General features: G+C 28.1%; 1 protein-coding gene across 5 annotated transcripts; it reads left to right on the top strand.

Annotated features, from left to right (window-relative positions):
• The first annotated feature begins 9349 nt into the window (after window positions 1–9349).
• LOC107404101 (uncharacterized) lies at window positions 9350–12291 on the top strand. Of its 5 annotated transcripts, none has more exons than XM_060819035.1 (3): window positions 9350–9665; window positions 10842–11018; window positions 11949–12291. In XM_060819035.1, exons 2-3 carry the CDS (start codon window positions 10849–10851, stop codon window positions 12133–12135), a joined length of 357 nt encoding a protein of 118 aa, XP_060675018.1. In that variant the 5' UTR covers window positions 9350–9665; window positions 10842–10848; the 3' UTR covers window positions 12136–12291. The 5 variants fall into 5 exon arrangements, with proteins under 5 accessions (XP_060675018.1, XP_048333879.1, XP_048333870.1 ...); XM_048477922.2 differs by having other exon boundaries at window positions 9350–9656; window positions 10846–11018; XM_048477913.2 differs by having other exon boundaries at window positions 9353–9656.
• Window positions 12292–15685: the final 3394 nt, after the last annotated feature.

The following is a 15685-nucleotide window of genomic DNA, read 5'->3' on the forward strand; positions in this document are numbered from 1 at the left end:
GCAATAATGGCTTTTAGGTTTTGTCAGAAAGAACAAAAATAGGTGATCTTCAGTTTCCAGCAGCAGATTCATTTTTGTTTTACCATTTTTCTGTTTTGTTGTATATTTGGTTGTGAATGTTTCTCTACCTTACTAGTTTGGTAATGGATCACATTTGAGCCTTCATTGCCGATAAGTTTGGTGATGATGAGCTCTTGGCCTCAAGTTGTAATGATAAAACTTGTTTAAAAAGTTGTCATAAAAAAAAAAGAAGGAAAATTTAATAATTATAATTAGATTGATTTATATTTTACAATATCAAATTAGTAAAACGAAGTAAATTATTTGTCAGTCAACTATAAATTTATCCCACTTTCATTTTCACAAATATAGTGTGAAAGGTTGAGGCAGTTTCATTTTGCCTTCCTACATTTTAGTATTTTATTAAATTTATTTTTAAATTTACTAAAGATTTTGATTGTCAATCTCATGTCAATCCAATGGTTGATGGTGCACGGTTTTTCATTAAAAAAAACAGAAGAGAAGATAAATAAAGAAATAAATTCAATTTAGACATATATTGACTAGCTTTTACATCCAAAATTCTTTTTGCATCTTATTTTGAAACTGAGACGGTTAATCAATTTTTTCAATTTTTTAATTTTATTAAATTGATTGAATTAACGTGCAATAAATTGCAAATTAAGAATCTTGTTAAATTCAAAGGTCTAGTGTACAATTTAATTAAAGCAAAAAGTATTAAAAGTATAATTAACCCTTTTATTATATTCTTATATAATTGAAAATGAAAATTATTTATCTATTCATTAATAAGCTGGCAAAATGCATGTTTTTAATTCTTTGGCCCGTCAAAGAATCAAAAATCAAAAACATGCAATTTTAGTCCCGCAATGAATTTTGAAATGACTCATCGAAACTCAACTAATTGACACTTTCTACTAAAAATAACTGACATTTTTTAAAAATAATAAAAAAAAAAATCACTTAATACGCCTATAAATAACAACTTATTTCAGTCACTCCTATTCAATCAACATCATGAACTCCTCCAGTACATACCTTCATTGTGGAATGACTGCCAAAATGGAAAACCTTAATTATATTAAACAAACTGACCCATATACCACTTTTCATTTTCTAAATGTATAATGCTTTTTTTTTTTTTTTTACCATTTAGTTTAGTATATTTTATTTTATGCTCCATAGTATTTATAAAAACAAATTTTTTTTTACTAAAAACTAACTGATACTTTTTACTAAGGAAAAAAAAATTCACTTAATACACCTATAAAATACCAACCTATTTCAGTCAGGCCTATTCAATGAACATCATGGAACCTCCTCCAGTACATACCTTCAGTCACTCCTATTCAATCAACATCATGAACTCCTCCAGTACATACCTTCATTGTGGAATGACTGCCAAAATGGAGAACCTCAATTATATTAAACAAACTGACCCATATACCACTTTTCATTTTCTAAATGTATAATGTTCTTTTTTTTTTTTTTTTAATCATTTAGTTTAGTATATTTTATTTTATTTTATGCTGCAGAGTATTTTAAAAAAAATTATTTAAGCGTTTAGTAATTATTTTTATTTTTTTATGTATAGCTTGAATGAAGGGAATACCAACGTAAAATTCTTAGAGTTAATGCTACATTAGGACACACTGTATCGTTAGCTGAAATTGGTTATATAATTATAATTAGTATAATATTAGTTATCTACTAAAACAAGTGCTAAAGCAATACTGGAAATTATTGTTATTAGTGATGATTTTTTCCTTTTTTTGTTTTTTTACTCATTTACTTTGAAAATATTGGACTTTTTTATTCGATTTTGCTAGAGAGATTGAAAGTTTGTATTTTTTGATTGGGAACTTGGGGTGTTTGGATGATCAAGGCTAAGGGTCAGTTTGATTGAGTGATATATAGTGTTGAACCAATTCTGTGCTGCTTGGAGTGCATATTCGCACTAAAGCAGCTATTCGGATTTGTAACAGTTTTCACCATTTGAATGCTTAAAATAGATTTTGTATTTTCGGGTATGGATAAATTTTTTTGAAAATTGATAACTTTCTGTATATAAATAGTCAGGTTGTCCTTAATTTTTTTAGTTTGAGCCCTAGTGATTAGTTCAATTTTCATCCGTAACGTATCAGCATTCTAATGGATAGTAAGTTGTACGGATACGGACGGATTAGACAGCATTCACTAATAAAGATACTCTAAGTTTGCAAAAAGCAATACTGAAAATTATTGTTATTAGTGATGATTTTTTCCTTTTTTCAAAGGCAATTACAATAAATACAGTTTTAACCAAAAAAAAAAAAATACAATAATCCAGGGGTCTAAATTTTTTTAAAACATGTGACATTATATTATTTATTTAACTTGAGATGCTCAAAATTTATTTATTTTTTTTAAAATGAGATGCTCCAAAGAAAAGAACGGGTAATAATAAGATGATAATAACTCGATCTATTCTTTATCTATTTTCTTGTGTAATTCTTTATATATTTTGGTTAATTTATAGCAACATTATAGTTATTTTTAAATTATTATAATTTTTTGCACTAAAACAATTCATTAATTAACCCAAAAAGAATAATAATAATAATAATAATGATGATGACGCAGTCTTTATTGGCACATCAATTATTGACAGATGAGATAATAGTAATACTACGGGTAGTCCATGAATACTCAAGCCAAAAAAATTTAAGGATAATATGTAAGAGGTGCATCAAAAAAGATAAAAAAACAAAAAAAGGGCAAAAAAAAAAAAAAAAAGAAAAGAAAAGAAAAGAAAAGAAAACTTATTAAAAACCAACCAGAAGATCAGGCTTCGGTGGACGAGCCTTGTAATATGGCTAAATATAGATTAGTTATTTGAAATATATCAACAATTAAATCATTAAATATATATATATATATATATAGATATAAATATAGTAAAAAATGTACGGACTCCTTGGTTGTTGGTTAAAATTTTTTATTATCTTTTTTCTAGTATTTCAAAACGCCGTTTTGACTTTGCCGTATATTTATTTAAAACGCTTCGTTTTGTGTACGCATGGTGGAAAATTAAAATAGTTTGGCCGTTGTACCCCTTTTTTTTTTTTTTTTTTTTTTTTTTTTTTTTTTCCTTTTGCTTTATTTATTTATTTTTTATGAATTTTGCAAGAAGGCAGTTGATAAGAAATACTGGGGTTACTACATTTTGGATGGGGTTGAAATTAGGAGCATAAACTGGATAGAAGAAAAGGATAAGATTCCATTGTTAGAACCGCATCAAAATGCACTCTACAACTTAATCCAAGTGAAGTTCAAGTGGATAGTGTGGAATCATGAAATGGATGGAGTGGGTGTTTATAATTGATACTGTTATACCGTATTTATTTTTATTATTTTTATTATTATTTTTTGTATAATTAGTCTCAAAAAAAAGTACTCCATATTCTTTTGAAGAACATGAAACGATCTATTATATTTCACTTTTTTTCAGGTAATGAACCCATTATATTTCCTGAAAGAGCAATCATTAGAGTTTGTTTATATTCTTTATAATTACATCAAACACATTACAGGTTCTTAAAGATCCCATCATTGTACTTTTTATTGACTTTTTTTTTTAATGTATTATTCTCATATTTAAAAGCATAAGGCTAAATTATTTTTAGAACTGAGTAAGTCTTATTTTCTTTAAAAGGTTGAAAAAAAAAGAAAAATATATATGTATGTGTGTGTGTGTATATATATATATCATTAAATTTTCATTTATTGTTCAAAATCATAAAAAAGGTTTAATCTTTCACTATGTCTTTTAAAAAAATTGCATAAATTTAAAAAATTGTATAAATCTAGCATCATTTTCGTGCGATATAAGCACGAGACGTGTAATTATAATAGATAATTTTAAAAATAATTTATAATCTATAATAATTAATTATATTTGAAAATTATATTGTTAATAAGTATATTTAAATTTTTTTTTCCAATCTATACTATAAAAAGTTGTTAAAAATTAAAAATTTAACCTCTATATATAATACTATTTAATTATAGAATTCAAATTCAAAAATATTTACTTATTTAATTTTTTTCATCTATAGAATTTTACATATCCAATTTTTTTCCATTTATAGAATTCAAATTCAAATTTAAATTTAAATATATTTAAATAATATTTTTCATATATATAATTTAAATTCAAATTTATGTTTTGATTCCTTAAAAATAATTAATTTTCATATATTTAATATTTATAATATAATTTAATTATTTATTATTATTATTTACCCTATAAATACATTTTTACCTTATTTGTGAAATTTAAATTAAAAAACACTTACTTATTAAATTTTCCCCCCCTATAAAATTTAAATTTAAATATATCTATATAATTTAATTCAAATTCAAATGTAATTATATAATATTTTTCATATATGGAATTTAAATTCAAATTCAAATGTATTTTTTGATTTTTTGCAAATAATTAATTTTCTATGTTAAATCCTTATAATATAATTTAACTTAATTAACAATAATTTAAATTTAAAATGGATATATATATATATATATATATATAGATACATGCCATATATATACAGTTTTACTATCATATATGTTAATTTGTACATTATGATATAGATCAATATCAAATTATATATAAATTATGGTGTGTTGAATAAATTTTATTTTAATATTATATATGACAATATTCATTATAGTAAAATTTTAATGTATAATATTATAAATATATATTTATTGTTATTTAAAATTTATTTCTAAACAAAAATTTATTATCTATATTTGGATACAACCATAAAATGTAAAAATATTTATACTTTTTTAATTAATTATATAATATTATAATAATAAAATTATATATTTTTAAATACAATCAATAAGGTAAGAAATTTCATTCTTTTAAATATTTGCTCCATTTGGTATTGACTGGTTAATATTTTGATAGGATTAATTCAAATTCAAATGTATTTAAACAATATTTTTCATCTATAAAATTCAAATTCAAATATATTTTTTAATTCCTTACAAATAATTAGTTTTCATATATTAAATACTCATAATAATAATAATAATAATAATGATTATTATTATTATTATTATTATTATTATTATTATTTATCTTACAAATACATGTTTACCTTATAAAGTAAATTATTTATGGAATTCAAATAAAAAACTATTTACCTATTTAATTTTTTCTATATATAAAATTCAAATTTAAATGTGTTTATATAATTTAACTTATGATGTGTTGTATATATGTTATTTCAATATTAAATATAATTTGATTATGATTTACATTTAATGTGCATGTATTATAGTAAAATTTTATATGTATAATATTATAGATATATATTATATTGTTATTTAAATTTTATTTCAAAATAATAATTGATTTTATATATATTTGGGAACAAAGTAAAAAATCTTATACTTTTTCAATTAAATCTATAATATTATAATAATAATAAAATATATTTTTTTAAATATAATCAAAAAAGGTAAAAAAAAAATTATGCTTTTAAATAACTAGTTTATTTGGTACTAACTTATTAATATTTTAATAAAATCATAAATAATAAAAAAAAGTTAATAATTTTGAAAGTAATTTAAAATAATAATATGCTAATACGTAGTACTTACTCTTTTTCTTTTATATATTAATATAGATACAAATGTGCAAGGTGCCTCGTATGTGAACCATTAAATATATAGTTTGCTGGCATTTTTATTTTTTTTTTCATGTATTATGCTCATAAAAAAATTCTAAGTCACCAATTTATTTTAATTAAATCTTGGTTTGTCAGATGAGGTGATAGATATCATTGAAGTTCAATTTATTTCCTAAACTCTAGAATTTAGGTTCTTGTAGAACCAAAAATGATTTCCAGCCACAATCACTTGGTTAATCCAATAGCAATGCTGAAAGCATCGTTTTCGTTAATATACGGTTTTTTTTTTTTTTTTTTTTTCGCTAATGTGGTTGGCCCAGGCATCCCTCTCCGAGCCATGCACTATAGTGTGGGTGGTGGCTTGCTCTGCTACTTGAGCTGCCATTGCAACTTTGTTAATATACAGTTGTGTTTGGCTTTGTTTTCTTTAACATCTATCTTTTTTTTTTTTTTTCTCCAAAACATGTCATTTATAATTAATTTTTTTTTGGTTGCCTTGCAAGCAAATTAAGGTTTTTTTTTTTTAATTTTAAATCTTTACAATAATTTATAATTTAAAAAGGAAAAATGAGTGCTTTAAAATCCATGACCTTATAATTGTAAGTGTAAAATTTACAAAGTAAACCAATATCAATTTACCAATAAATTATATTTTTATTTTTTTTAATATCTCATCCAACTTTTGAGACCTTTCATAAGTTTAGAGGGATATATTTATTTTAGTGCTTAATGATTTAAAATGAATTATAGATTTTAAAAAATTTGATAAATTATTATAGAACTCTATAGACTTTATAAAAAAGTTTATAAGAATTTAATAAAATTTTGGGGATTAAAGTTAATTTCATATTGATAATTTTCTTTACAATTTCACTTTTAAAATCCATTCAAATCCATTATAATCCATATTTTTAAAATTTTTTATAATATATGACTTTTTGAATACCTTTATAGATTTTAAAAGAAATCTACAAAATTTTGAATACATTTAGATTTTAATAAGTTTTTATGAAATCTATTAAAATATGAATTGAATATTATTGAATTTATCGAATACTTCTAAACTTTTACACACTTTTAAAATCTCCATCTTATTGTATACAATTACAAAAAAAAATTTCAAAAGGAAAGAAAGAAATGATAAGAAAAGGAAAGCAAAAAGTAAAAAGAAAAAAAAAAAAAGCCTCTTTTTTGGCTTTTGAAAAGCCAAGATACAAAAGTAATTTGACTAACATTAGGCTGAATATGATCGCTATGTGATTGCAAAGGAGTAGTGCCTTGATTTCTGACCTCTGAATGGTTTTATTTATTTTGTTTCATTTTATTTCGATAAATTTCTATCTCTTATTCAATGTTTGTTTAAATCTCGTTAACCTAATAAAAATTATTGGCACCACTCTACAGTTGCGCATTTGGCAACAACTTTGCAGCTGGAGAATAAAAAGATATCCGACCATGGAATTTACATTTTTATATATGTATGGTGGAATTTTCTAATGGTGGTCCGATCTGAACAATTTCTCTAGTAGTTATAAAACTTTACCATATATATATTGACAATTGTTGATTATAAAACAAACTCTTTTCCACATCAAATTTAGAAAAGCACATAGAAGATTCCGATTCCAATTTGGAAAAGGGAGGGTGAAATTATAATTGCAGAATCGATGCTGTTAGTTCGAGTTCTTGCGAGGATCTCACACACACACACACACACACATATATGTGTATAGTGATTGTGGATTATGACTAGTGTTGGAAATTTTAAAACTTCGTCATTTGTGTAAATAGTATTGAAGCAAGGTTCCTGCATTACTTTGATTCGAACTCTTGCCTGTGAGTATTTCTAAAGCTTTTCACTGGCAGATGCAGTTATAATTTCTTTAATTTTTGTTGGGATCCCATGTAGATGGTGTTGCTTGCTTTTGCATTTGACCTTTTGTTCTTGGTTGCTCCCTGTCATGGCAAAATATTTGTGAATACAGTGGTTATAATAAGATTTGTGGTTGTTTTACATGAAATCGATATCCTTGAATGCACCTCTCCATATTTTGGTATTGCAGAATTTGTCTCTCTAATAATCAATTGTTATAACCTTAGTATGCACTTATTGGGATGCACACTGTTTTTTGAGAACCAAATATGAAAATATGAGTTGGATTGGCTTTTTAGTATCCACTTGCTGGCTTTTAATTATGTATTCTTATGCTTTGCTTGAATTTTTTTCGATGCAAACTTTGTAATTGTTCTCAACTGTGAAGGCTTTATTAGATTCTGTTGAATGTTGGAAGAATATTTATGTGAGTTTGATTGAATTGTGATTGCTTATGCAGTTTTGCCAAATAGTTTGCTCTCCTTTTTACTTACTTGCTTATCTTTAGGTAAGAAAGTAAGGAGAAAAAGCTAGGTACACTGTGTAGAACTGGTAGGTAAGAATCTTTATCCTTGACGGTATAAATGGTTGTTTTTGGTTTCATAATCAATTGGTTTTCTATTGCACTAATTTTGTCAAGATTGCTATTCGCTCTAATGATTTGAAAATAATTAATTTTGCTATCTGAAACGTTAATCAGCTGATAAGTTGTATGTATAAATCTTTTCTCTACTCTGCTTCGGCAAATTGTGATGTATTTATCAAGAAGTGGATGCATGCTGTTTAAGTTTAAAAATGTCTTCTTGAAGATTTTTAATTATAACTTGTATCCTGAAAGTTCATGTACTGTTCTTCTCATGATTTGGTGTATGGACGTGCTTGACAAAGGAAACGGGCAAGTGGCAAACTAAGAGTTTCAGATATGTGAACAGGATGTGGATTTTTTATATGGGGTTTGTGGTTATTATGCATGGATATCAATATTCTTGCATTGTTATGATGCTGCTGTGTTTCTGTGACACATTTTGTACTGTCTTGTAAATGTCGTGTTTCTGAATCATTTTGAAAACAGAGCATTGGATTGTTTACTATTGTTTTACGATTTGTTATAAAAGATTATGAGTTGGGATTGGTTTTAGTATCAACTTTCTTGCTGTTGATTACGGTTTTATGGCTAGGTATATTTGTTAACCACATTTATTTTTATCTGCTTGCATCGGAAAGGTTGTATTGGACTCCATTGAAAATAGGGCCAATGGCTATGTGAGTTTGATTTTGTCTTGGTTACGGTGTATTTTATTTTCAATCTTTAAATTTAATATTCCAAATTTACTTTATTGATTAATATATTAATATAATTTAATAATAAAAAAATAAACTTTTAAAAAGATGCCTCTAACTAAATATAAATTAATGTAAACAACATTTTGATATATTTTTTATAGATTTAATTGGAGCTTTCAGTACAATTCTTATGCTTGAAATATGATGCCTCAATATTATTTTCATATTAAAATACTGTTATAATTGGTGGTTTTATTTTTTTAAAATAGTTCATAAGAGAATTAAATGTAATTCTTTATTTTTTAGAACATATGCTAATAAGAGTTTTTTTTTTTCCTTAATATATGGGAAAAAAAAAAGAGAATATATATATATATATATATTTTTTTTTTGTGGATAAATTAAGAGTACCTTTTTTTTTTTTTTTTGGTAAATAAAAAAAAAAGAATATTGTGTAGTGAAGCAAGTTGGATAAAATCTAGAATTTCCTAGGCCCCACCTATTTTACTTAAAGTGAACTCTGCCGTTAAAAATCTGCCACGTAAACTTGCGCACTTGTTGTTTTAGTTGGAAAAAGTCAGATACAACTAATCTCCAATTTTGAAGATTTTGTGGGACCCAAGCAACCAACGCCACCGTCCTACTGACCCAGTGGATTCTCTCAGCTTGGCTTGGCATTCACAGTGTGGCTGCCTCGCAGTCCAGAAGAAGAAAAGCTTAAACCGCCATCGCAGTTGCCGAACTCGTCGGAGCTGGTCCTCTCCGGCGACAAAACAGTTGAATCCCGCTGGGTTAGTTCAGTTCCGTTTCCATCTACTCATTACCAATTTACCATGCGCCTTTGCACTTTTTTATTTTCAATTTTAATAAAATTATTATATGAAAGTAACAAAAACAATGATTTGAATAAAATATTAAGTATGAACCAACCCCCCACCCCCCCCCCCCCCCCCAAAAAAAAAAAAAAAGAAAACAGAACAAAGAATAAAGAATAAAATATTAAGGTAGGCTTCAATTCTTTTACATTTTTCAATTAATGAAGAAATTTTTTTTTTCTTTAATTACATTCTAATATACCATCCCCATTCAGAAAATGAATTTTATCTCCTTAAAAAAAAAAAACGAATTTTAGATTTTTTTTAATGCAAAATATAAAAGTATATTACTGCACGTGTATGTTTATTGCAATAAATAAAAAAAGAAAAAAGAAGAAAAATGTGAGAATAATAATAAATTAGGCAAGCATAATTTTTTTTTTTTTGTTTTTTGGATTAAAGGCAGGCATTTAATTGATCCTCTATTCTAAAGCAAAAATATATATAATATATTCTGTGTCATCACTATCTCATATATTAGGGTTTCTTTTTTTTTTTTTTTTTTTTTTTGGGATATATAGCAGAAAGTAGGTATTTATATCATATTTTGCTCTATATTTATATAAAAATATCTTCTTTTGTTTCTTTCTCACTTTTATGTTTGATCATGTCGATTATTTACGTCATTCCAGTGGCCTAAGAAAATTTTAGACAAACAAAAGAAAACAAACAAGAAATTATTGTAGCAAATTACTTTGTGTGTAAGTTTCAGTTCACAAGAGGGTTGAAGGCCTCTGGAAAATCTTGAGATTTAGTGCAATTGTTTGATAATCGTTACTTTGTGAATTATAATAATGAGCTTTTTTTTTTAAATATGAATATGCCAATTGTTTTATAATCGTATGGAAGTGTGAACACAAACACATACATACATATAATTTTTCCATGATTGTTTTTGAATTCAAAAGTGTTTTCATTGGAATTGTAAGCAGAGCAATTAAGATCTTTCATTAAAATTTATATGGTTTTTCCCAGGGTATGCCAGTTTAAACTATTTTCTATATGCTCAGATACATAATGCCAACGTTCACTTTCCTTTTGAGGATATCAGAAGTTGTTACCATTTGTGGTTTAAAATTCTAGCTGTTTGTATTTGCGTAGGTAGGCCATGGCATCGAAGTTGCCTCAGTTGGGAACAAAGTTGGCTCAATCAGCGCAGTTGGGTAATGCCTACTTCAAGCAGCTGTTAGAGAGAAACAAGCAGTATATCCAGGAGCCACCCACCGTTGAGAAGTGTCAAACATTAGCAAAACAATTGTTTTATACTCGTCTTGCCAGGTTTTTTTTTTTTTTTTTTTTTTTTTTTTTTTTTTTTTTTTTTTTTTTTTTTCTCTTGTTCAAATATTATAAGCTTCCTTACATGGTGCATTTTTTTGTGAAAATTCTCTGTTTTCAACATGCCACGTGGCATGTAATCCAATTGTCACTACTGTTTATAGGTTCTTGGAATTCTCATTTGGGCCTGGGTTTGTCATAGTAGGTTTACGCAATTCTTGCCATTTATGTTTCAATCTTCCGGAAGTCTCTCATCTGGAACGTGACCATTAATAGTCTATTGGCCCAAGTTTTTCAGGTCTAAACCGATGAAATCTGCATTTTTCTTGCTTATTTTGTCCAGAAAGATATTGTTTTGGCGGTAAGCAAAACTTAGGACCTGAATAGTGTGCAGTTTCAATAACGCTGGGAGTTGAAATTAGTGAATAATGATGTCTTTGAGTTTCCAGGAGACAACATTTGTAATGTTGGGTTGATCATGTATCGGGAGGTTTTACGTAAAGGCTTAATTTTAATTTTATATTTATGTTTCAAAGATTATGATGTTGGAAAAAAACTGGTGAAGTGTTTGGAAAAGTATCTTGTAATTGTGAGTGATTGTCAAGCACTCAGCTAAAATAAAACATGTTGAGATTGACAACTATTAGCATATATGAATATATATATATATATATATATATGCATACTCGTAAGTAATATACATATATGTGGGGAGGTAACAATGAACATTTTTGCATTTATGGTTACAGAGTAGCTGTTGAATGCATTTGTTTTTAGCTATTTATATGATTAGGGGTCTATTTTTGGAACTTAAAGTTGGTTTCTTCATGTTTCTGTTCTGCTATGGATTGTAAATGTGTATAAGGATGGTGACCTTGTTATCCTTATCCTTTATTTGCACTAACTATTTAACTCGCTTCTTATCATCTACAGCATTCCTGGTCGTTATGAATCATTCCAGAAGGAAGTTTACCATTTCAAGCAGCTAATAAAAAACAGGGATGCACTGAAGGTAGAAAATGCTGGAATTATTGCTCTGTTTGGACTGGAGTGCTATGCCTGGTTTTGTGCTGGTGAGATTGTGGGAAGGGGATTTACATTTACAGGTTACCGTGTTTAAGGTCATTGTTTTAGGAATAAATATTTTAGCTCAGTTGTAGAAGAATCTTATATATTTTTTTCTGAAAATTTTGAAGCAAAGCTGATGAGTCGGCAAAACGAAGCTGCAAACATTATAATTGTTATCTAAAATTTGATATTAATTTCATTTTCTTAAGCTCTTTAGCTTGACGACCCTCATCTATTTTTGTGTCAATGCTGATGATCTTTATCTTAATAAAATAAATTGTACTATGGAAAGAGATTCTTTGAGAGTCCTACATGCCTAGCTAGGAACCCATCAAGAAATTTTATGGCTCTAAATATAGCGCATTCTCAAATCCAGCATAGCATTATAGGAAGAATCATATAGTGACATAATGCTAGAGAGGGAATCAGGTTCTAATGCATATGGTGGTTGTGTACTTATATGAATTTATTCAATATATGATTTGGCTGTTTGTATTTGAAAAACGCATAAGGATTTATCGTTTTGCATACAACTAATGTGATTTACAATAGCTCAAGGATTCTACTCTACATGAAAAATACTGCGGAAATCTTATTGTGGGAATATATATATACGTAGTAGATGAAAAGAAGCATTTCCAAAACTCACATCATATGGATCATAATCAACAAGAACATGAAATGAAAACTATTGAAGAATAACATCTTTTTCTCAGATTCTCTGCTTTAAACAGTCCCCCATAGAATTTTCAACCGCAAGTTGTTCAGTATTGTTCCTAGGGAATCATCAAGGAAACCTACCTAGCTATAGCCAACCTTCAGATAAAAGCATGTAAGGTCAATTTCCTAGAAATCAAATCAGTTTGAAGTGATTTGGTGAAATATTAGGTGTTTGCCTTCTGACTTCTCTACAAGTTAATGAAAGAAGTAGTTTGGCAAAGCAATAGTTTGTATCCGACATTGTTCCAATGCATGCACTCAAATGGAAGCAACTTTTTGGCTGTAATACGGTTGCAACTTGCAACTTGCAAGTAAAAAACAAAGCCTTAAATAAATTTTAATGATTAACAATTTGACTTGTATATGTATGCATTCAAAAATCTTTCCACTTTTCTGAAAAAAAAAATAGTTATGACTCTCAGGTACATTCATAAAAGTCATGTCCTTCAATTCAAGAATGTTGGAAAAGATCAATGCAATGCAGCTAATTTGTGCTTCAAGCTTTGGTTGATGTTTTTTTCCCATGAGGAATTTAGTTGAATTCTTGTTGAAAACCACATAGGCAAATCTTTAAACTTTTGCAGGACTAAAGTTGTTGTGCTTCTGCATTCTGTTGTTGTTGTGGTTGTTGTTATTTATTTATTTCTTTATTTTTTTAGTATTATTTCCACAGTATTTTCAAACAAATAAAAAGGGGAAGAAAAACTAGTTCTCCACTATTTATGGCTTATAAAAAGATGCCAAAAGTGAGATTACTTATATTCTGTATTTTTTTTTTCTTTTTTGTATTATATAAGCAATAGTCCTTGAATAAGAGGGGCAACCAAGTTATGGTTAGGTTGGTTCATTTTTGCAAAATATCATAAGTTACAAATTGTAATATTGTATGAGGAAATGTCTTTATCAGATGCAACAATGCATCTTTTGCAATGTCAACCCAAAATCTATAGGGTAAATCTTTCTGTCTTTCATGGGTCAATGGGTTAAGAATCCAAATACATATAGTACTAAATTTTATGAAATTAAATATTAAAACTACTTTAAATACAAATACATAAAGAGAAAAATAATATAATAAAAAAGGGTGGGGGATGGGAAATAGGGGAGGGGGCGTCAATCAAGGGGTTTAGGGCATAGCATTACAAGCGTGTCGCACGGTGAAAGGACAGGGATAGAACACTACTCCCGCCCTGGTCTCTCACGTCTCACCCAACCCCACTATCCTAACTTCCCCACCATCAAATCACTCTCTTCTCCCCATGGACCCCACCCCTGGACCCCACCTTCCCCATGCTTCTCTGACCCGGACCCACTCCCATTTTCTCTTCCTTGGCCCCACTTTCCATCACGCCCCTTCATTCATCCTTGGCCCCACTTCATCATATCATGCTCTCTTCTTATTATTATTTTTTTGGGGCTAATTTTTACTGTTTTGAGTTATCAATTGGGGTAGCCTGGTAAAAAACAAAATCAGCAGTCTCCACGTGTCCATTATGCTAATCATATCACTCGAACAGTGGAAGTAGGGTCGGCTTAGCATCAATCCCTTGAATTCTAACACGAGGACGGTGGCGAGCAAGAGTCCTTCAATACCTCCGAGTCCGAGTGACGGCTTGGATGTATTTGTCGACATAAAATTGTGGGACCCCCCTATTCGTCTTTCATTCATTCAACAAGACTAGGACATTGATCAGAACCGTCGGATTCTAGCGCTGTTTTGATGATCTGGTGGGGTCCATTTTCTCCATTTTGACAGATTCAACTCCTCCTTCATCAAGCGGTAAAAAATAGGAAAGCGGTGGTGGTAAAAACCTGAAAATACAAAATTGCTGTCACTCTAGCATTTTATGACAGTACTTATGGCACTCGTGGGGTTGTGCCACGTGTTGCTGTGACACCGTGATCCCGAGGGTGACGGCAACTTAACTCTACGATTCCCTCCTTCTCTCTCCCCCCCAATTCATCACATTAATAGGACACTTGTACACCCTTGATATTCTCCAACGCCTCAAATTGTTCGGTCCTGATTAGCTTGTGAAAACTCCTTATCATGCTCTCTCTCTCTCTCTCTCTCTCTCTCTCTCTCCGATTGTTCCCCTTATTGCTTTGTTCGCACGCAAGCTTCTTTAACCGGCTCTTCGGCTTAGGCTTAGGCTCGGCTTAATTACTTGCACACCTTGGCTTAATTGATATTATGATGATTATCCCATTGGCTGACTCTTTTGGCTCAAAATTTAGCTCAGCTTTTGATCATTTTATATTTTATTTTTCATTTTTCAGTTGCGTTTTTGATATATACGTGTTGAAGATATTTGATTACATACGCCAAAAGCTTCGTACCATACACTTTTTTTTTTTTTTTTTGATAATGAAGCTTCATACCATACATTGATTACGGTTGTTTTGTCAATATAATTGACCAACTTATTAATCCAACATTTTTTTTATTAATTTCAAATATATCTTTCTGTCAAATTATTTGAATTTTTGCTGACACTAATTTAAATTGTCTCATTCGTACATGATCTTTTTATCTTATATATATATATATATATATATATTTATAACTTCATTAAGAAGCTACAATCTTTCTAAAGTAACAATTAACATTATTTTTTTTGGATTACTTATCATATCGACCACTTAAACTAATCAAAAGAATAAGGTGTGCATCCCAACATTCAATCATAAAAGTTGACTTTTGTTTTCTTTGCCTACCCCATAAAATATTAGAGCAATTGACATATAAAAGAACAATCTTTGCTACACTTCTCTTTACTACTTAGAAGAGCTAAGAAAGAGAATTATTCTTGTTAATTTTTGTATTAATTATTAATTATTATTCTAATAAGAGATTGCGTTTTAAATTAATCTTTAGAATT

Source organism: Ziziphus jujuba, chromosome 1, assembly GCF_031755915.1.
Source record: "Ziziphus jujuba cultivar Dongzao chromosome 1, ASM3175591v1".
Lineage (NCBI taxonomy): Eukaryota > Viridiplantae > Streptophyta > Magnoliopsida > Rosales > Rhamnaceae > Ziziphus > Ziziphus jujuba.

Excerpts from the sequence above, each read along its gene's own strand:
- LOC107404101 (XM_060819035.1), top strand. The coding sequence starts at position 10,849 with ATGGCATCGAAGTTGCCTCAGTTGGGAACAAAGTTGGCTCAATCAGCG. Across the intron at positions 11,019-11,948 it reads TTTTATACTCGTCTTGCCAG|CATTCCTGGTCGTTATGAAT; the intron begins GTTTTTTTTTTT and ends TATCATCTACAG.